Here is a 21,312-nt window from a genome sequence, read left to right on the forward strand (position 1 = left end):
AATTCTCTTCTCCAAGGACCCATTCACACATTAGGGAAGCCACTTCACTCTACACTTCACTCTCACTTAACAATCATATGGTAAGACATTTATGCAAAGTAGCTTGCCATGTGGTTGGGCAACATTTTACACTGGTATAGACATCCACGAGGAGCAATTGTGGAGTGGTCTTCATGCAATATCATGGAAACTGCTCTAAATGGAAACTGTGGTCTAGCAAACATCAGTTGCTTTGTCCTTGTAATTCTACATTACAGCCAGCAGATGACTCCCTTTGTAAATACGGCACAAAAAAATACTTTACTGAACACAAAGCCTTCATTCCAGCCAGCTTTGGAACTGGGTTTGTCATGCTTCAGTCAGCGGCTGCTAGTGTTAAACTGCAAGTGGTACTGGGCTGTGGGTGCATTGGAGTAGACCTCTTTCTCCATATACTGCAAACTGTAAAACAAAGAACAGAAGTGTGTTCAGTGGAAAAGGCAAGGAAATGTTTGTCACTTCATTAGTGCCAAGGAAGAGTCAGCCTTGGCGTCTGTTTTCAGTAGCAGGACTTAACCTAGGAAGAAAAGATGAAAATGCCTCTGAATATGTGCCTAATGCATCTCCCTCACCCCTGGATCACAACAAAGAGTAGCAAGGATTAGGGGGAAGAAAGGCACTGAGCTCAGGTGGTGGTGCTTCTAGACAAACCTCAGCCTGTCCTTCAGGGTACCTGCAATTCTATCTGAGGCTGCCTCATTTCCATCTCCCGGGGGCAGGGAGGAACCTTTCATCTTTGGCCTACTCACTTTGACTTCTGGGCATCCGCCAGATCCTGGTTGTAGGCATCCAGGCTCTTCCTCAGCTGCTGGCGAAAATTCTGCTCCTGCTGCTCCATCTCCATGGCAGCACGGCCAGCCAACTCCCGCTGCCGGTCCCATTCAGCCTCCAAATGCTGCTCTTCTTCCCGCAGCCTCTAATGGAGTGGGAGAGAAGATGCTCAGGCATAGTGCAATGTGGCTGATAGAAGTGAAAACTATTTCACCCCTGGGTAAAATCTCTACTCTTGCTACAAACTCACAAGCCACTGTTCTCTCAACTGTTACCTAACCCCCTCAAATGTTAATATGGAGTTGGTAGTGTCCTCCCTTACAGGGCTGTTGTAAGGTATTCTTGAGTTAATCAATGTAAAAGCACTATGAAGATTTGAACTATGATTTATATTTTATATATATTGAGAGGGAAACAGAACCTTTGTAACATTCCAGCTGCCTACATTCGCCAACTCCTACTGGCATAGGAAAGTACCATTAGAAGCTCAGAAGGATGGAAAGCTAAGACTCTGATCTTTCATCTGGGAAAGAAACACCATCCAAAATTGTGTAACCGCACCCCCACCCCCCGGGCAGCATAGCAGAGGAATTCAACATAGCACCAAGTGGGGTGTGTGTGCACAGAACAAGGTCTGCTTGCGCAACAGGACTTCCCATCTCCTTCCCCTGTGTGCCCCCTAAATCTGCTTTAGGGGGTGATGGACCTCATTCTATGCATGCAATAACTTAGCTGAATCCCACAATAAGGAAAATGCTCTTAAAATGTAGAGATAAGGGCTGTGCTTAGGCCAATGTACCTGCTGCCCTCTTCTCTCCTACATAATGGACCATTCTTGAGCTTACAAGGGAAAGCAGTCCATGTTACTTAGCACCACTGTGCCCTGGACAGGTAATGGATTGCCACCTTGTGTACACACACCTTGCATATTATGCAGAGACCTACCTACTCATCTGTATTGCCCATGTCAGCACATTCCCACCATTTTCTGGACATCCTCTTAGTTGCATTAGTCAAGAAGGAACTTGTGTAACTCACAAGCTTTCTTGCTGCAGCATCTGCTGTGCCGCCACTTGCCTGCTTCTCCTTACACTGCTCCTCCTGTGTTTTCCGCACAGCCTCCACTTCTGCAGAAGTCATCCCCTTCCAGCGGTCCGTGATCACACGGTGTGGACCCACAAGGCTTTTGGCGACGTCAGGGTTTTCTGTCAGGAGGTCACCCGTCAGGTGGTTGTGGATTTCTGCATAGTTATTGTCCTGCTCACGCTGCTGGGCCAGACGCTGCTGCTCAGCAACCTCTGCAGCCTGGTTTGGGAAAGGAGAAGATGGGATGCTGTTGCGACAGCATCTACAGCCTTGTGCTCATGTCTTTCTAGCCCAGTCTTTCCCAACTTGGTACTCTCCACATGTGTGCACTACAACTTCCACTAGCCCTGGTCAGCATGCCCAGTGATCAGGGATGATGGAAGTTGGGAGTCCAAAACATCTGGAGAACAATGCAGATGAATAGCTAATGAATATAGGAAGATGGTACCTGGGCTCGATTAAAGTCAGCTATTGCCATGGCTTTGGCCTTGCGACACTCGTCCTCCAAACGTGCCAGTTCCAGGGCTCGTAGGTCCAGCTCTATCCTCTTTTTGTCTTCCAGGCTGTCTACAAGGAAAGCAGGTGTTCTGGCATGCACTCAAGCTATGTATACACACACAATCCTCCCATAAGGCAAAGCGAGGCAGTAGATTTGGAATGGCATAAGAGTAGCAGAATGGGAGACAGACACATCTGTGTTGCTTTGCAGCTCCTAACTGTTTCAGTGATGCTGGTAGTAAGTTAAGTGATGACTTCCTTCTCCAGTTCCAACAGTGGGGTTCACTCTGACATGGAAGACTGGTCAAGGAGAAACATGGTCACTGCTTGCATCAGCACCTGTTGTTGACTAGACAAGCCAGTGCTCTAACCTAAGAGTGTACCACTGAGCTAACAGCAGAACATGAGAAGGGCATGTCAGAGCAGGTGATCAGCCCTATAGTAGGACAGGCAATTCCCAATTTATGAAGGGGTTGCATTGGATTTGGATTCCAAGATACTGTGTGCATCAGCCTGCCCTGCCTCCTTGTGGTGCCAAAAATGGCACAGGCATCCGTGGTCATGCAAGTGCCGATTGTGCGCAAATGGGGAGTTGCCTGTATTCGGGAACTATGGCTCATAGTAGCTGGTCTGTGCTCACTTTTGAACAGTACTAGCACACACCTAGACAAGAAACGTACACCAAAGAGTTACAGGTAGTTGGTTACTATGCCTCTATCTACAGCACAGGTTCTTAACATGGGGTCCATGGCTTGGCATCGGGGGGGGGGGTCTGTGAGTCAGGCACAATAAATATAAGAAAGAAAATGTTTCCAGTGCAATGAAATAAATTGTTCGCAAAATTGTGTGTGTGTGTGTGTGTGTGTGTGTTGATTTCTACCTACACCCTACAACATAGTAAATAAAGATGTTGTAAATAGGCAAGCAATTTTCCCAGGACTGGGTGAAGCTGAAAAGTGTTCACCCAAGCCTGGGAAAACCCCTCGCCTCCAGCAGGACCACTGGGTCCAAGGGAGGCATTGTCGCCATCACCAACAGCACCCAACCTGGCGGTAAGTGTCTACATACCCACCATCCCCTTATTTTTATTCAATGCCCCCCAATTGCACCTGAGGCTACTAGCACCCCCCTGAATCATTCTAGGCCCCCCCCCGGGGGGGCGGTATCATCCACTTTGGGAAACACTGCTCTTAAAGATTCGCCTCCAACCCATCAGTCCAGTTGGGTAAATCTTTTTTTAAAAAAAACAACCCAAAATATTTATTGATTCTATAATATACTGAGATAAAACAGCTACTTAGTCTAAAAGTCAGAAGAAAGAAAAGACAAGGAAAGGAGAAACTTAAACAATGAGAAAAGGGGAGAAAAGGGGGAAAAAACCTAAAGAAAGATAAAGAAGAAAATAAAAGGACTTCCGGCTCTATGTTATGCAGCTACATATAATATTCATTCCTTCAGACCCAAACCAGTACTGTATTCCAGTTGGGTAAATCTTGTTGGTGCCAAAAATATAAAAAGGAGGATTCTTGGATGCCAAGACCCAGTTTGGGGCAAGTACTCTTTGGTGAGAGAACCCCAGCAGAGATTTAGTCAGAAAATATATAGCAAAGTAAAGCATGGAAATGCTTGTAGAAAATGCAGGAGAATTCCTTCATCTCCAACTTCTTCTGAGTAATACAAACGGTCTTAAGAAGAGGACAGCTATTCAGTAGAGCTCAACGGAAACAAACAAAGCTTGCAGTTCTATATTTTCACCCAGAACTGAGGGCAAGGACGTAGCAGGGAAACGGTATGCAGAATGATTTACCCCACCTGAGGCACTGTCTTGGGCAGGGCCAATGCTGGGACTAGCTAGATGTTGTTCTCCACATTCCGTTGTCAACCACAGCAGCTGCATGGCCTCCTCCCACACAACGCCAGCTTCGCACTCCTGTGCCCCCAAGCAAAGTATCTCAAGGGCATTTCACACACCCCATCCTGAACATACCAGCATATTTACGGTCAGCAAGGTCCTTCTCCCGTTCACTTCTCTGCTGCTCCAGGATGCGTTTGTTCTGCTCCTTGAGAAGTTTTTGCCGAGCTTGCGCATTCAGGTCCTCGCCAGCAAAGCGCTGCATGCTAGAAGGACCACAGCGAGGGTCATCGTCACTCACACGGGCTGGGTGGTCTTTGCGTGCCGCCTCCGGGTCATGGATGTCCCACTCCCGGCGCATGGAGGGCTGCTGCTCCCGCTGGTGAAAATCCAAGAGAGCCTGGTGAAGCTGCTTTTTCCGTTGCTGCTCCTCCTCTTCCAGCATTTGTGCAATCTTGTCACACTGCACCCGATCTGCATCTGCATAAGAACAGCACAGGATGCTGTCAGTCATTGCTCTGTGTGCCTCATGAAAAAGAACAGACTGACAAACCTGGAGATGTAAAGGGAACAAGACAAGGATGTTCATTATCACAATTATTGTTTACCGTATTGGCTGCCTGTTTGTTATGGTCAAAAGAGTGGATATATTTTTAAAAATGCAAACCCCGCTGAGGTTGATGCATTTCATTCTGCCAGACCTCCTGCACTTTCTTTCATTTGAATTTAACTGTTGTGGAGACTGACTTGCTCAGGCCCCAGACCAGTGCCCTGAGACAAGTGAGATAGATGACCTCACAGAGAAATAGAGCAGAAACACTTACCGAAAGCTTCATCACGTCGTTTCTCTGCAATTTCTCTGAGTTTTCGCTCTTCCACCTGGGCCTTCAAACCTTCCACATCCACCTTAAAAGTGACACTACAAGTTAGTTGCTGCAGCGGATGTGGCTGTTTCAGAAGCAAACAGAATACAGGATTTTGCATTCTGCCCTCCCAAATAAAGACAAATAACATGCAGGAACCTGAAAGATGCAATGGCATAAGCGCTCCTATTTCATGTCAGCTAGTTTAGAATACAGCTTTGAAGCTGCTGACCAGAGCTATTTGGCTCCTATCTTCCTGTACCAGCTTTGCTGATTTCTGGTTTATTACTGGGCTCAAGTCAAAATGCTGTTTTTACATTTAAAGCCCCAAATAGCTTAGGATAAAGAAGCTTAAAAGGACCCCCCCACCACATTAGTTTGCCTGTTCTCACAGCTCACCTGGTAGGACCTGCTACTTGTCCTGCCACCAACTGATGCAATAGAATAGGGTCTGGTTTTGCCTAATTTCCTGCTGCTTTTGGTTATTTTTTATCTATACTTCAATATTTTTACTTGCTTTATTTTTTGCTGTAAGCTGCCTTAAGTGCCTCTGTCCCCTTTGCTATCAATTATCCTATCTTTCTAACAGATCTGATGTTTTTAAGGCTTCAGGTTTAAGCTTTTGACCTGCATATACAGAATATACGACCACTGAGCATCTAGACCATGAAATATAGGTGCTCTTGAGGAGTGATCAGGAGTAATCTATTATGTAAAACACTGAGATGAACACTCTTGTCATCTGTAAATGATGCCTGTAATAATGGAATTACAGAAAATGAACTGTCCTTGCTTTCACTCATAATACTTCAACCCCTTCAGTTGGAACCTTATTCACAAGATTTTTTTTGCTGAGAGTCTATTCTTGTATTTATGAATCACTTCCTGTGAATAAATTATTTATTGCATTTATATCCCACCTTTTTCTCTAAGGGATTCAAGGTGGTTCATGGTTCTCTCCCATCTCAACTAATCCCCACAACAAACCTGTGAGTTAAGTGAATAGCCAAGGTCCCTAAGTAAGCTTCATGGCAAAGTGGGGATTTTAACCAGTTCCTAGTCTGACACTAACCACTACACCACACAGGCTCTCTCCAAGTGATTAATGTATAGTCCTGAGGTAGCCAACATGATGCCCTTAAGATTTTTGGACTACAACTCCCATCATCTCCAGCCAGCATAGCAATTAGTCAGGGATGAAGGGAGTTGAAGTTCAAAACATCTAGAAGGCAGCATGTTAACTGCCCATAGCCTAGCCCATATCCCCATCCCCAATAAATAACCTCTTGCTGTATCTCACTGAACGAGCTGACAAGCTGAGTAAATTTGGAAAGGAGTCTTCAGGTTAAGGTGTCTGTGCACAGGGATTACTTCCCACAGGTATCTCAGTTCTGAGGGTTAGTTAAGGAGTCCTTCCCAGAACTTTGAAATCAAGGCAGTCCTCCTCCAAACACATGGCTCCATAGCCCTCCATGTCTCACCCCCATCGTGCGGTAGCGAGCATTAAAGATGCGGCTCTGTCTTTGCTTCTCCCGGTTCCTGCGGGCTTCAATGGCAGCTGCCTCTTTTATATCTGGCTGGATGTCGACTTTATACATCTTTGCACCTGTAACTGAGGGTTGTGTTTTCTTGTCAGAGGAAGAGAGATTCAAGTTTTTAAAGCAGACCCAGCTCCACCCCATTGCTAACTAATCTTATCTGAGTGGTCGGAATAGATATCTAGGCCTGTCTCTCTATCTGTTTTGGAACAATTTGCAGATAGGTCTTGGGGAAGCATGGAACAAGCTTTTCTCCAACATCAGATCTGCCTTTTTCAGAGTTGGAGAACCTTTTCAGTCAGGAGGGCCAGATGCTTATCTGTGCCCACCCCATGGACCAAGCTTGACAGGTGGGTTGCTCTGCCCACCTGTCGAAGTACTTGGGAAGCGTTTCCCAAGTGCACGGCAGCCAGCTAGTTGCGTTGAAACCTCAGTGCGAAGCACTTTGCAAGGCCTCTGCTCAGTGCTTCTCAAGCATTGAGCATATGACTGGTAACACTGATTGTGGCAGGGATTGCCTGCATGATCAAGTTCCCCATGAAAGACCACATCTCTACTTCCCACATTTTGTTGTTTGGAGGAAACAATCTTATAAGCCCGAGGTTTCCTAACCCTGACCTAGTGATTGCTGTCTTCTCCAGTGTTCTAACACAAGACTGCCTTTATTTCAATCCCCCAACAAAGCAAAATGTTGAAAACCATTCACTTTCCCCTTCCTCCCTGGTGGGGAAAGGAGGCGCTATTTGGGGTCCACTTTACGGTAGGTACCCAGGTGGCGCTGTGGGTTAAACCACAGAGCCTGGGGCTTGCTGATCAGAAGATCGGGTGAGCTCCCGTTGCTCAGTCCCTGCTCCTGCCCACCTAGCAGTTCGAAAGCACGTCAAAGTGCAAAGATGAGCACCGCAACCCCAGAGTCGGACACAACTGTACCTAATGGTCAGGGGTCCCTTTACCTTTACCTTTTAGGTACCAAAATGCACCTGGCTGGTGCTGTGCTGTTTTATTGTACGCAGTTATTTGTATGGTTTCAATAGATTTTTATATATAGTTTTAATTTTATCAGTGTTCTATTGTTTTTTAACTATTGTTTCCCCGCATGTTTTTAGCAGTTCTTGTTTTTATCAATAAACTGCCTTGAGTCCCTTGTCAGGGGAAAAAGCAGTGTCCCTATTTTCCAGGGACCTCCCTGATTTAGAAAAGCCATCCTGGTTTTTGATTTGATCCCAGAATGCAGGGTTATATTATTATTACCCCCCTAGACCTCCCAACCGCTGCCCCGTGCTCACCTTCTCCCTCCGAATGTTTGCGGCCTCCTGGTTGCTATGCCAACAAGCCAGCTTGTTTTGAAATTTATGCAAATTTAGAAGTGGAGGAACCTATCAGCCAAAAGAAAAGGGCAGGCAGGGCGGGAGCGCCTTTGGAAGAACGCTCCTCCCAACGTCTTAGAAGGGAAGAGGGAGGAGCTACGTATGCAAAACAAAACGGGCAATAGCGCCCTATCAGCTGTCGGCTTTTCGAGGGAGGTGGGACACCCGGATTTGGAGAACGCCAGGCGCCGAGTTCTCGCGAGGTTTCCGCGCTCGCGTTCTGGTTGTGGCATAGCAGGCCTTAGAGTGGTCTGGCGCGGGGGGCCTTGAGGTTCTGGCCCGGGGGCCGCGTTGGCCCGTGTCCCCTGCCGGGCCCCGTAGTTCCCTTCCGTTTCTGCTCTGCCGTCTTCCGCAGCCCGCGAAATGGGGTTCCTCAAGCTGATCGAGATCGAGAATTTCAAATCGTACAAGGGGCGGCAAATCATCGGGCCCTTCCGGCGCTTCACGGCCATCATCGGGCCCAACGGATCTGGTGTGCGGGGCAGGCGGCGGTGGAGCGGGGTCGGGGCTGGGTCCGAGCGCTGGATCGGTGCATTTCAGTCACGCGAGGGGCCAGGCGGGCTTCGCCTAGAGGAAGGCCCCGCCTTGGGGGGCGCCCGCTGCTTGGCGTGGAGGGCTGGGTGGGGGCGCCAATTTGGTTTGCGCGTTTATGTCAGCTGTGAATGACTGTAGTCTCTCGGATGCACCGCTTTGAGAGAGTTTTTCACCTTTTTGGGTGAAATGTTGGGGGGACGCTTTTCCGTTTGTCTGTTTGGAACCAGGTGTCGCATGCTGACAGGCGCACCTGCAGACTCCCCCCCCCCCGTCATGCAGTTGCTGAGAAGACAAACCCACCCAACTGGGTTTTTCCTTCAAAATAATGGTGCAGGTAGAGGGAAGGCATTAATGAGAAGCAACTTGGTTATGAAAGTTTGGGGTTTAAATAGCTGGAGGAGGCAGCCAACTGTGGCAAAGAGGGGGGAAGGCACTCCCCCAAAACTGTGTGAAATTTGAGAAGGGAGAGCACTAAGTGGCAGGGTTGAGGACATTCTTAGTGGTGACATTTGTCAGGAAAGGGGAGACAGTGCTTTTTTTTTTTTTAGAGAGGCTCAAATCTTGGGGTGCCCACCCCAAATCAGAAGAGGCATTCAATGCAAGAAATAAATTTGTGTATGCTCAGAGGCAATCTTCACAGGTTACAGGGTGGCACGTGCTACAATGGTTTTAGGGCCCAGGAAGTGAAACCTCAAATGACACTCTGAGGGAAAGCCATATGGCACTTTTGCTAAAATGCATCATGGTTTACTTTGTTGTCCTCCATCCAGGCAAGTCAAACCTCATGGATGCCATCAGCTTTGTCCTTGGTGAGAAGACCAGCAATTTGAGAGTAAAGACATTGCGAGACCTGATCCATGGGGCCCCTGTAGGGAAGCCGGCTGCCAATCGGGCATTTGTCAGCATGATTTACTCTGAAGATGGTGCTGAAGATCGCACCTTTGCAAGGGTCATCGTAGGTGAGCTATGAAGGCAGGGTGAGGAAATGGTTGGGTGAGTGTCATGTTGTAGGAGTCTCTGGTAAGCCATGTTGCTGGGTGGCTCGAGCAAAGAAGACTGGGCTACTCTGAAAGGGGCAATGTGGGGGGAGGTCCTAAAGTGAGCCCCCATTGTGTTCAGTGGGGCTTATTTCCTTGAAAGTGTGAATGCTAGTTCAGCCTTTACATGCTTACATGAAAGTAAGCCCCATTTGAACCCTATAGAACTTATTTCTGAGTCGCCAATGGCCCTAAATCTGCTAGTGCATTCTTCCAAAGAGATCCCATCCTGCTTTTCGCATTTACTTGTTTTCTATGGACGTCCTTTTTAAGGCATTCTTCCAACCCTATCATCATCATCTTCAGAATTGAGGAGTAGGGTTGAGGAGCTTCTGGAACTTGGAAGTCTTGAGTTTCTAGTGTTGTCTGAATGATAGTAAATGAGATGTCTGTCTTCTAGGAAGTTCATCAGAGTACAAAATAAACAATAAAGTGGTACAGCTGAGTGAATACAGTGAGGAGCTGGAGAAACTGGGCATTCTAATCAAAGCTAGGAACTTTCTAGTCTTCCAGGTAAGCCCTCCCCCTTTCTAATCTCCCCAAACACACATGCTATAGTAGAACATAAATTTATTGGCATTTTCCCACCCAGAATCCACGGTGACAGCCAGACATGAGCAGACTTTCTCGTAACACTACGAGCAAAGGTTCATTTAAGATCATAAGAAAAGCCATGTAAGATCAGGCCAGTGTTCCAACTGACTCAGCATCTTGTTCTCACATTGGCCAATCAAATATATTTGGGAAGCCCACAAGTAGGATTTAGGTGCAACAGTACACTTAATTGGGATTCCTAGCAACTGGTATTCAATGTTATACTACCTTCAGCAGGTAGTACACAGCCATCATGGCAAGTGGTTGTGCTTTGTGGGATATAGTATGGACTCTACATGGATTCTGGGATGGGTTCATGTAATCCTACCAGGAGGAGAGCAGAGATGTGAGATTCAAGCTAACAGGTTAGTGATGACTAACGTTTAATTTAACAAATAATTATTTTAACAAACCTTACTGCTGTGAGGAAGGGCTCTAGCTCAGCAGCAGAGCAATACATACTTTGTTAGTTACATTTATATAGCACCTTTTCTCCAAGGAGCTCAAAGTGGCATACATACTTCTCCTTCCCATTTTATTCTCACAACAGCAACTTACCTGTGAGGGAAGTTAGGCTGAGAGTGAGTGACAGGCCCATGTCTTCCAGTGAACTTCATGGCTGAGTAGGGAACCTGGTCTCCCAGGTTCTAGTCCAGCTCTCTAACCAACAGGTTCCTGTTCAGTCCACAGCATCTCCAGGTATGACTGGGAAGGACTCCTGTTTGAAACCCTGGAGAGCTACTGTTAGTCGGTGTAGACAGTGGTTTGACTCTGTCCAAGGCTGCTTCTTAGGTTCCTGTGTTCCTGCTTCTAATAGTGCCATTCTAGTGCTACCCAAAAGTACAAATGCAGACTCCATTGCCTGAGGGATGGTTTTGCCTCTAGCCTATTGAGCTGGGAAGATGGCAGCAGTGTGGTTCTGAAAAGACGGATAAAAAATCAGACCTACAGGGTCTAGCTGTGCCACAGACTTCCACTGCTTGTGTCACTGGTGGCACCTGCCTCTCTGATTTGTCACATATTATTCAATCCATGCCAGAAGAATGGAGGTGACTAGATAAGATTAATCTCTTGGCTTGTTCTGATGCTGCCTGTTTTCACTGCCCCAGGGTGCGGTGGAGTCTATTGCCATGAAGAACCCCAAGGAGCGCACAGCACTCTTTGAGGAGATCAGTCGCTCGGGGGAGCTGGCTCAGGAGTACGACAAGCGCAAGAAGGAGATGGTCAAGGCAGAAGAAGATACTCAATTCAATTACCATCGGAAAAAGAACATTGCAGCAGAGCGTAAGGAGGCTAAACAGGAAAAAGAAGAGGTAAAAACTGAAAGCTGTCATTGGGCTGTGTTTTCCTTATGGGTCTAGAATGTTGTCACACTATCCCTTGGCACTTCAATCGTGGAAACTATTTATTTTTCTGCAGTTCGAGTGGAAATCCAGTCTGTTTTCGACCACCTTTTCCACATCCATATTCTTCCTCGTTTCAGCCACCAACACTACCCTCAACTTCTGCTGAATTTTTTAAAATGTCATGGTTAAAGTGGGCCAGTTCTGGTTATGATAATATCAACACCATCTCTTTCCCCCTATCTGGGTGATACAGCTTGTTGGTCCTCAGTTGGGTGGGAGTTGCCTCTTTGGTACTGTATTGCTCTGATTGGTGGCATGGTTGTGCCTTCCATGTGTTCTGGCCCCAGCACAACAGTTTAAGTGTCTGGGATTTTCACGTTCTAGCTCTAGGTGAGGTCTGGCATTTTTTTTGAGAATGGATAGGACTCGGCATGCCCTTCTTGCTATGTCTTCCTCTTTCTGTTATGAATCCTTAACCCTCAGTTCCCTGTTTTGTTATCTAAACAATTTTCTGCCCATAAATATAACTTTATACTCACTTCCTTTTCCTGATTAAAATTCTAGTTTAAATAATATTGATTTTATTCGTTATATCCAGCCACTCTGAGGAATTGATCTTTTATTTTCAAGCATCTTCATTCTCCTCCCCTCCTTATTTTCTCTCCTTATCTCTTCTCTTTGTTTGCTGCCTCATTCTTTTTGTTCTTCAGTGACATTTTTCTTCTTCTTAAATATAAAATTGGCCTTACAGCTGTCTTCATCTTCCCCTCACCTCTTTGGCTTCAGGGTGCCCTGCCTTATTACATTCATATTTTGCCCTCCTTTCTCTCTTTTTAAGTACTTTTTAAGAGTGCAGTACTTCTGAATTCCTAGATTCCCTGAGAGGGACTGTGTTTAGTGGGACATACCAGTAATCTCAGGTAAGTAAAGTTTAGGATTGCAGCCTAACAATGCAATCCTAACTACAGTGGTACCCCGCAAGACGAATGCCTCGCACAACGAAAAACTTGCAAAATGAAAGGGTTTTGCGAGTTTTTAGTTGACTCGCGAGACAAATTCGTCTATGGCCGTGCTTCACCAGACGAATTCGTTTGGCGAGGTACCACTGTAAGCCTGCACCGGAGCCGCGTGGCGCTGCGTTTTAAGGCTGCAGCGAGCAAACAGCAGCGCTGCTGTTCGCTCGCTGCAGCCTTAAAAGGCGGCGCGGGGCCGGTGGGGAGGGGGGCCGTCGGATCGGCCCCCCTCCCCACCGGCCCCGGAGCCGCGTGGCGCCGCCTTTCAAGGCTGCAGCGAGCGAACAGCAGCGCTGCTGTTCGCTCGCTGCAGCCTTAAAAGGCGGCGGCGCGCGGCTCCGGGGCCGGTCGGGAGGGGCCCCCAGACTTTTCCCCCCATAGGAACACATTAATTAAATTTTAATGCGTTCCTATGGGAAACGGTGCATCGCAAGACGAAATTTCCGCAAGACAAAGAGTCTTGCGGAATGAATTAATTTCGTCTTGCGAGGCACCACTGTATGTCTATTGAGAAGTAAGTCCTGCTGAATTCAATGAGGCTTACTGCCTGGTAAGTAGAGATAAAATTGAAGCCCGAAAAGTGTGATGTTGCTGTTAAGGTAAAGTGGGTTTAGTTTGAGACTCTGTTTAGTGCTTGGGATTTGAAGTCCTTTAGGCTTGCAGCATGTGTTGCCACAGCTTATGCCTTATGTTCTCCTTTTTTGGGAGACAGGCAGATCGGTACCAGCGCTTGAAAGACGAGGTTGTGCGAGCTCAAGTCCAGCTGCAACTCTTCAAGTTGTACCACAATGAAGCTGAAATTGAAAAACTGAACAAGGAGCTGGGCTCCAAAAACAAAGAGATTGATAAGGATAAGAAGCGCATGGACAAAGTGGAGGATGAGCTCAAGGACAAGAAGAAGGAGCTGGGCAAAGTGATGAGAGAGCAGCAGCAAATCGAGAAGGAGATCAAGTAAGCTGATAGGTTTTAGTTTAGTGGGAAGCAAATAATCTGATTTCAGAATTCTGGGATCTACTGTAAAAGCAAAACCTGGATATTTGGTGCTACCAACCTAGATCCAATCACCCTGAGGTCTCTTGCATATACAGGATCTGTGTTAACACAAATCAGGTGTACCAACAAACCCTAAAATTGTACCGGACAACCAGTCAATAGCTGCTTAGTTAACAATGTGGTTTTGCGTGTGGGGACTTTGAGGCTAAGGCTAGGGCTAACTAATCCCAAATAAAAATATTTCTTGATTTTATCTGTGACAGATATGGAAACAGCTTGGTTTTGGAGATCATCCTGGTCCACTGAAACCCCCCCCCCCCAAGAAAAATCATGGGGAAATGTACACAGTCTCCAGAGCACGTCTAAATCTCTCTCTCCCGTTGTTTTCAGTGAGAAGGGGGAAATTCATACCAGAAATGGACAGAGAAACATAATATAATTCCTCTGCAATCACTTCCATCTTGTTGGTTCAAGCCTGGCAGTGCTTTGGATCTGGTGTGATCTTGGGAGTAGAGGAATATGTTTATGGGCTTATTTAGCAGAATTTGTTATGGTTTTAATAATTCAGGTAAACTTTGCATAGAATTTGGAAGGTTTTGGAGGGTTCACATTTTTCCTCTGACTGTAATAAGCTATGGTGTTAAATCAGGGGCAAGAAACTTTTCAGATGTTGCTGGGCTAAAACTACCCTTGGCCCTAGCCAGCATGGTCAGTGGTCAGAGATCACAGGAGTTTAGTCCAGCAACATCTGGAGGGCTACAGGCTCCCCATCCCTGTCCTAAAGCAAATTGATTTAGAGTGTTGTCAGAATTATAAAATGTATGTACAACAATAGATAGAAAGACTATCTCAAGCAAGATCATTTTATTGTTACTACAATTAATCTACTCCAGAGATCTTCAGATAGTGTTTGGGGAGAAACGTAGGGCTTCCTTGGAAGCTTATCAGGAGCGCCTTGATAAGAAGAGCATTAATGCTGAACGCGTTGTCCCCAAATTATAGAACTGGGATGAGGAACCTGTTTTATCTTTTCTCCTTCTACAACAGGGGTTGAGAGACTGTGGCCTTCAGATGCTGCTGGACTTGAACTTTGATCACCCTTACAATTTGCTGTGCTTTCTTGGGCTGATGGGAGTTGTAGTCCAGGAGCATCTGGAGGGCCACAAGTTTCCCATCTTGACTTTATAGCATGCTGATCTAGAACGGGAGTTTGTCTTGGGCTTTCATGGAAACTGGGTATGCAATTGCCATACATAACAAAAGCATGGTGTTTCGCAGGGAAAAGGATTCTGAGCTGAACCAGAAGCGCCCACAGTACATCAAGGCCAAGGAAAATACGTCCCACAAGATAAAAAAGCTGGAAGCTGCCAAGAAGTCCTTGCAGAATGCCCAGAAGCAGTACAAAAAGCGCAAGGGTGATATGGATGAGCTGGAGAAGGAGATGCTATCTGTGGAGAAGGCCCGGCAGGAGTTTGAGGAACGCATGGAAGAAGAGAGCCAGAGCCAAGGCCGGGACCTCACACTGGAGGAGAACCAGGTATGGTCAAGGGAGTAGCTGAGATGGGATATGTGGTACTGGCTCCAAACAGTGTTGGATGGAGGAGACTGTTAGTTTGCCTTTCTTGGTACAGAAGGTATCGATCTGATGTGTAGAGGTCTTTCCTATTCTAATTAATTCAAGAGGGTTCTGGAAGCTTCTCTGTGTGAAAGAAACTGGTGCAGGCTGGAAATTTCCAGCTGACACATAAGTGTCTATTCTATTCATGATGTTTGAGTTATTCCTTCAGAGAAGCTGAGTATAGCTGGCTTAAACTGGTCCTGTTATCTCTTCTGTCAAGGTCATGCTGACTATAATAAGAGGCTAGGAGGAGCCTGGGTTTCACTTTCTATCTCTTTCCTTCTGGTGTGGTGTTCCGTATATAGTATGCTTAGTGTTAAGGTTTTAGTCTTATTATAAGTTATTGTAAGTTTAAGTTAAGTCTACTGCAACTGGATTCTTTATGGACAGTACCAATCCTGAATGTATTGGATTTGTGACCATTATGTCCATTTGCCTTCAGTAGCAGTAAAGCTATGCTGGATGAAGTATTAATTGCCTCTGGTCTATTTTTTTGGGAATCCTGCAACATGTTTAAGTTTTTACTCTGCTAACTATATGTTGACATCTGCTCTGGATCAATATGAGTAGTATTCATGTCAGAGACTTCATGTGACTTTGGAGGATAAAAGGAGCTACCTTATACTGAACTGCCCTAAGCAATTTTTGAAATAATATTTATGCAATTTATTTTCCACCCTGCTATAGCAAGAAATACTCATGGTGTCTAAAAGGCAATACAGTCAAATAACAAAATAAATTGTATCAGTAAAATAGAAGTGATTTAAAAGCAGCAGTTTTTTTTTTAAAGCACAAGAAGTCATAGCTCCCACCCTCAGTGCCTGCTGAAATAAAAATGATATATAAAGTAAGGTTACCAAACGTCCCCGTTTCCCAAGGATAGTCCCTGGATTTACAAATCAGTCCCCTGACAAAATCCATCTATTTAGTAGGAAGTTGAAAAGTGTCCCCGGATTCATTGAAAAAAATCTGGTAACCTTAATTTAAAGTGCACCTAAAAGTGGGCAATGAAGGGGCCAGGTATGCATCTTGGGGGAAGCCGAGAGAGAGAAAGTTCCCAGGTGGATTTTTACAGGGAGAGGTGGTTCCATTTGAGATTCCAGAGACTAAACTTGTGATTTATAAGTCTACAAATGCTATGCTCTTCTGCTGGATATTGATGGCCTCTTTCAACATTTTCAACATTTGGGGGTGGGGGGTTGTGCAGCGCAGAAGCATCAGGTGTGTTCACACATGGGCAAAGAAGGGTTGTGGCCAAACTTACATTCCTAGGTAGCTGTTCTGGGGGAAGCTCTCTCAAAGGCAACCACCTCTGTGTCCTGGGCAACTGTCTCCAAAATGTTCCGCTCTCTTTGCTTCCTACCTTTATCAAACAGGTGAAGAAATACCACCGGCTGAAGGAAGAGGCCAGCAAGCGAGCAGCCACACTGGCCCAGGAGCTGGAGAAATTCAACCGTGACCAGAAGGCAGATCAGGACCGCCTTGATCTGGAGGAGAGGAAGAAAGTAGAAACTGAGGTGAGTTGTTTTCCCTGTTGGAGCAGGCCCTCCCCATTTCTCTCCTATTTCCAGGACTTGGCCTGCATTGCCACCCATTCAGGATGTGCATTGCCCAATCCCTTTAAGAAAAAAACAGAAACTCACCTGCTCCTAGAATAACTAGATTTTGTCCTGAATCTGCATGTTTATAACAGTTGAGCAAACTGAGTGAAGTTGCTTAACTCCTCTCTCTTACTTTGCACTCATCTTTTACTGATCAGCTTAGGTTTCCTCTGCTTCAGTGTTATGTGCTGTCGCTTTTTTATGGACCCCCACTGAATTGCACCTAGTGCCTCTCAAATTTTTGCATAAAGGAGTTCTCCTATATTCCTTCCCATTCTCCCCATCACTTTTCCCGTCCTTTCCTTCTCATCAGTCATCTCAGACTCCCCCACCCCCTGCCTTTTTATCATCCTATTGCCAAAAGCCGTGTCAAAGAAGAGAGAGGACTTTAAGCACAAAATGTGTGAGGAGCCATAACAGCAGCTTGTATATAGATAGTGCCTACAAAGTGAACGGTTTGCACAGGAATGGCGGGGAGACAGAGACAAGGTGAAATGTATTGACTGTTGTGCTGCAGGAAGGAGGAAACAAAGCAAACTGTCATTCCAGTTGGTGATGGGCAGGGAAGTTCAGCCCGTGGGCTGCATCACCCTGGCCTGCAGGGAAGGGGGTGGGATAACTGTTAATCATAGTTGGAAGGGACCCCAAGGGTACTCTAGTCCAATCCCCTGCAATGCATCCATGACAATGGCCATTCAGCCTCTGCTTAAAAACCTCCAAGGAAGGAGAGTCCACATCCTTCCGAGGGAGACCATTCCACTGCTGAACAGCTTTTACTGTCAGAAAGTTCCAGATTGTCAATATCCTTCTTAAATTGTGGCGCCCAGAACTGGACACAGTATTCCAGGTGCGGTCTGATCAAAGCAGAATAGAGCGGGACCATTACCACATTTACTGGAGTCTAATGCACCATCGAGTCTAATGCACACCTCAGTTTGCAGAACCTTGAAACCAAAAAAAGTATTTGCTAGCGAATGTAATGCGCATAGGCAAGAGGTGCACTCTTTACAGCAGACAAGCTGAAAGTTTTGAGGCGCTGCAGGTCTGGCAGGGGAGAGGAGCCAAGCGAGGCGGCAGGGCTGTGCAGATGACAGGGAACTGCCCTCCTCTCCTCCTCCACTACCCGTAGTAGCTTCTTGAGGGGGGCACAGCTGTGCGCCTCTCAATGGAGCAGTTTAAAGGACCCCACACCTTACCTCTGGCTCCTGCTATCCAGTGGCTAGGTGCAAGGTCCTTTAAACTGCTCCATTGAGGGGTGCACAGCTGAACACCCCTCAATGGAGAGATGGGATGGAGCCCACATCCTGATGCTGGCTAGCACAAGCTGGCAGCGAAGTGTGTATTTATTCAAGTCTAATGCACCATCGAATTCAATGTTCATCCAATTTTTCACAGCCTAATTTGGCAAAAAAGGTGCACTTTAGACTCAAGTAAATATGGTACTTCCCTTGATCTGGACACTAGACTTCTGTTGATGCAGCCTAGAATAGCATTAGCTTTTTTTGCTGCTGCCTCACTGTTGACTCATGTTAAGATTGCGGTCCACCAAGACTCCAAGATCCTTTTCACATGTACTTCTGGCAAGCCAAGTGTCCCACATCTTATATTTGTGCAGCTGGTTCTTCCTGCTCAAGTGTAGAACCTTACATTTTTCCCTTTTGAAATCCATTTTGTTCGCCTGGGCCCAGTTCTCCAATCTGTCAAGGTCATTTTGAATTCTGATTCTGTCTTCTGTGGCACTAGCTACCTTTCCCAGTTTGGTGTTATCAACAAATTGGATGAGCATCCCCTCAATTCCTTCGTCCAAGTTGTTTACAAAGACATTGAACAACAACAGACCCTGGACAGAACCCCGCGGCACCTCTTAGTTTGAGACTCACTGTGAAGGTTCTTTGGTCTGATTTTTTTAGTATCTTGTAGATTCATATTAGTGCAATTGTTGAGAAACCACAGTAGGAGCAGGCCTGGCTAGGCTTTAATATAAGTCAGTGTCCAGATTCAGGCCCTGCATTTTGAAGAAGGATCCAGGTAAAGGAATTTGAATAACTTACTCTATGACATTGTGGGAAACCTCCAGCCCACAGGCCAATCTTGGGCCATTTCCCCCAAATTGCACCCACTCAATGTCAATTGATGGGCAGGGGGATATGGTTTAATCCTGTCTTGGCTGCATGCCCTGTTCCTGGCAGAGAATTGTGCAGTCAAGGCAGTAGGGTTTAATCTCCATGAGATCAAATCCTGCTCAAAAGCCCCTTTTGAAGCAGCTTGTGGTGTTCTCCTGCGGGCAAGTGGCAGCAGCAGTGGGAAAGAAAACACTTCACCACCGGCCAACTGCCTGCTTGTAGGAGAATCACATGAGCTGCTCAAAGCAGCGCTTTTGGAACCCAGTGCTAAGCAGGATTGTTCTTCCTTCATGTGAGCTGACGCTATATCGCCCAGGACTGGTATGAGGGGCAGACTGTGATGGCGGCTTCACTTGGTATATTGCAGGTGAAGCCACTGCCGCTCCTGAGTCCCTTTGCCCCTAGGGCAAAGCTGTAGCTGGGTGCTGGAGGCAGAGGGACTCAGGAGCGGCAACGGTTTCACCACCGATATACCACTGAGTGAAGCCTCCATTGCACTCTGCATACTTCATCAGTGAGGTGCAATACAGCTTGTTCCTCCCTCTGCATCTTTAAACTGCTTGGCTGAGGGGCACGCTGCTGCTGTTGCCTCAGCCAAGCAGTTTTACGGTGCCCCTGACCTTCCCCTGGCTGACACAAGTTAGCAGCGGGGTGGGAGCTCCTTCAAAGTGCTCCTGCTCCCCAGCTGAGGGAGCCCCAATCCTTCTGCTGATGGGAATTTGGGAGACACCAGGTCAGGAAAGACTGCTGTCAGAAAATCTTCTGAACTCTCTTAGGAATTAATTGGTTGATCAAGTTCCCAGGAAAGAGGTATGTCAGGTGTTGGGGGACTTTTTACCCTCCAGGCGTTGCTGAACTACAACTCTCATCACCTTTTTTTGTTGGGGCTGATGCAGTTCTGGAGGGCCAAAAGTTCCCCACACCTGCTGTAAGGGAAGCTTGAAGGGTTGTTATTTCCTGCTTCCATGAAACAAGTGGATTCCAGAGACATACAGCCTTTCCATACCCAAGATCAATATTTCACCCTTACTTGGAATGCAGGAAACGCTTTTTTTGTTTTCCTCTTCATATAACCAGAGTAGTTTGGTCCGTCCCATCCCCCCACAGCTTTTTTACCTTTGCTTTCTGTCTGTCAGTCTCTCTTTATTTCCCTAGAAGAGGGCTTCAGTGCCTCTTAGATGATCCAGCTTAAGTAAGTGTTTGTGGCTAACTAATTTAAGACCAATAGATTAAGTGACCTTGTCGGTTGGAAATGTTGCTTGTTAAGGTCTTTGGCATTGGTTGAATAGGGCCCTGGCTTTGAGCTAAGCTCCGCTGGTGCTTGCTCACATTTGGCTTATTCATTTTGTTTTGTAGGCCAAGATAAAGCAGAAATTGCGGGAGATTGAAGAAAACCAAAAACGTATTGAGAAGCTGGAGGAGTACATTGCTACTAGCAAGTAAGGGCAAGGAAGGGGCCACATAATATTGGGGATGTGTGCCTTAAGCAGACTCTGGTGGGGAAAGGATAAGGAAGTTGGGCTCTGTTTTGGGATTGCTTAGGAGGCCCACCCTACAAGCCATCATATTAGTCCCTCCCAGCACAGTGCAACCAAGCCTAATTCAGGCATGGAGTGACCAGGGAGTCTGTGCCATCTTCTTACTGCTCATTCTTTAGGCAGTCGTTGGAGGAGCAAAAGAAGCTGGAGGGGGAGCTGACGGAGGAGGTAGAGCTGGCCAAGCGCCGGATTGATGAGATTAACAAGGAGCTGAACCAGGTGATGGAGCAGCTGGGGGATGCTCGCATTGACCGGCAGGAGAACAGCCGGCAGCAGCGCAAAGCTGAGATCATGGAAAGCATCAAGCGCCTCTACCCTGGCTCTGTGGTAAGTGTAGAAGAACAATAGCAAGCTCCTCAAGGCAGAGCCGAGGGTATATGCCAGAGGGTGGGTGGGGTAGAATTGGAGGCCAGAGCCCCTCCTTGCCTCATTCCATTTTCTTGTTTCCCACAGTACGGGCGCCTAATTGACCTCTGCCAGCCGACCCAGAAGAAATACCAGATCGCTGTCACCAAGGTACTGGGCAAGAACATGGACGCCATCATTGTTGATTCAGAGAAGACTGGCCGGGACTGTATCCAGTACATCAAGGAGCAGCGAGGAGAGCCTGAGACCTTCCTGCCCCTTGACTACCTTGAGGTAAGGCCTAACAAGGCCTAGGCATGGTGGTGGATTACTGCAGAGATAGATACATCTCCATGTTTGTGCAAGCCTGCCAATGATCAGGTGGTATCTTTTTTTCCTACCCCGCCCCCTGTTCAGCTCCCAACACTTTCTATAGGTAGCTCCCTCAGACAGATTCTGAGCTAGGATTTGCACAGAGCTCTTGCCCAAGGGACTCCGTTCCCCCCCCCCTTTTGCTCCTTCCCATGTAGCCACCTCACTTCAACGATAAGCTGCT

The 21,312-nt window shown here is 46.7% G+C and overlaps 2 protein-coding genes across 4 annotated transcripts in view; one reads left to right on the forward strand and one right to left on the reverse strand.

Annotated features, from left to right (window-relative positions):
* Nucleotides 1–62: 62 nt before the first annotated feature.
* On the reverse strand, nucleotides 63–8,017 carry RIBC1 (RIB43A domain with coiled-coils 1). 3 transcript variants are annotated; one of them, XM_033173136.1, is made up of 8 exons: nucleotides 7,934–8,017; nucleotides 6,591–6,721; nucleotides 5,071–5,152; nucleotides 4,382–4,726; nucleotides 2,345–2,463; nucleotides 1,888–2,115; nucleotides 789–955; nucleotides 63–441 (listed from the first exon to the last, which is right to left on the reverse strand). In XM_033173136.1, the coding sequence occupies exons 2-8, from the start codon at nucleotides 6,705–6,707 to the stop codon at nucleotides 360–362; spliced, it is 1,140 nt and encodes a 379-aa protein (XP_033029027.1). In that variant the 5' UTR covers nucleotides 6,708–6,721; nucleotides 7,934–8,017; the 3' UTR covers nucleotides 63–359. The 3 variants fall into 3 exon arrangements, with proteins under 3 accessions (XP_033029027.1, XP_033029029.1, XP_033029030.1); XM_033173138.1 differs by having other exon boundaries at nucleotides 6,591–6,715; nucleotides 7,934–7,977; XM_033173139.1 differs by lacking the exon at nucleotides 7,934–8,017 and having other exon boundaries at nucleotides 4,382–4,799; nucleotides 6,591–6,705.
* Nucleotides 8,018–8,315: 298 nt separating this feature from the next.
* The window catches only part of SMC1A (structural maintenance of chromosomes 1A), a 29,548-nt gene continuing 16,551 nt past the window's right edge, over nucleotides 8,316–21,312 (forward strand). The window contains exons 1-10 of the mRNA XM_033173135.1: nucleotides 8,316–8,486; nucleotides 9,319–9,507; nucleotides 9,986–10,098; nucleotides 11,289–11,492; nucleotides 13,251–13,489; nucleotides 14,810–15,068; nucleotides 16,526–16,666; nucleotides 20,230–20,312; nucleotides 20,531–20,738; nucleotides 20,865–21,050. Of these exons, the coding sequence (XP_033029026.1) occupies nucleotides 8,378–8,486; nucleotides 9,319–9,507; nucleotides 9,986–10,098; nucleotides 11,289–11,492; nucleotides 13,251–13,489; nucleotides 14,810–15,068; nucleotides 16,526–16,666; nucleotides 20,230–20,312; nucleotides 20,531–20,738; nucleotides 20,865–21,050 (1,731 nt within the window). The 5' untranslated portion in view covers nucleotides 8,316–8,377. The remainder of the gene's footprint in view (nucleotides 8,487–9,318; nucleotides 9,508–9,985; nucleotides 10,099–11,288; nucleotides 11,493–13,250; nucleotides 13,490–14,809; nucleotides 15,069–16,525; nucleotides 16,667–20,229; nucleotides 20,313–20,530; nucleotides 20,739–20,864; nucleotides 21,051–21,312) is intronic.

Source organism: Lacerta agilis, chromosome 16 (assembly GCF_009819535.1).
Source record: "Lacerta agilis isolate rLacAgi1 chromosome 16, rLacAgi1.pri, whole genome shotgun sequence".
Lineage (NCBI taxonomy): Eukaryota > Metazoa > Chordata > Lepidosauria > Squamata > Lacertidae > Lacerta > Lacerta agilis.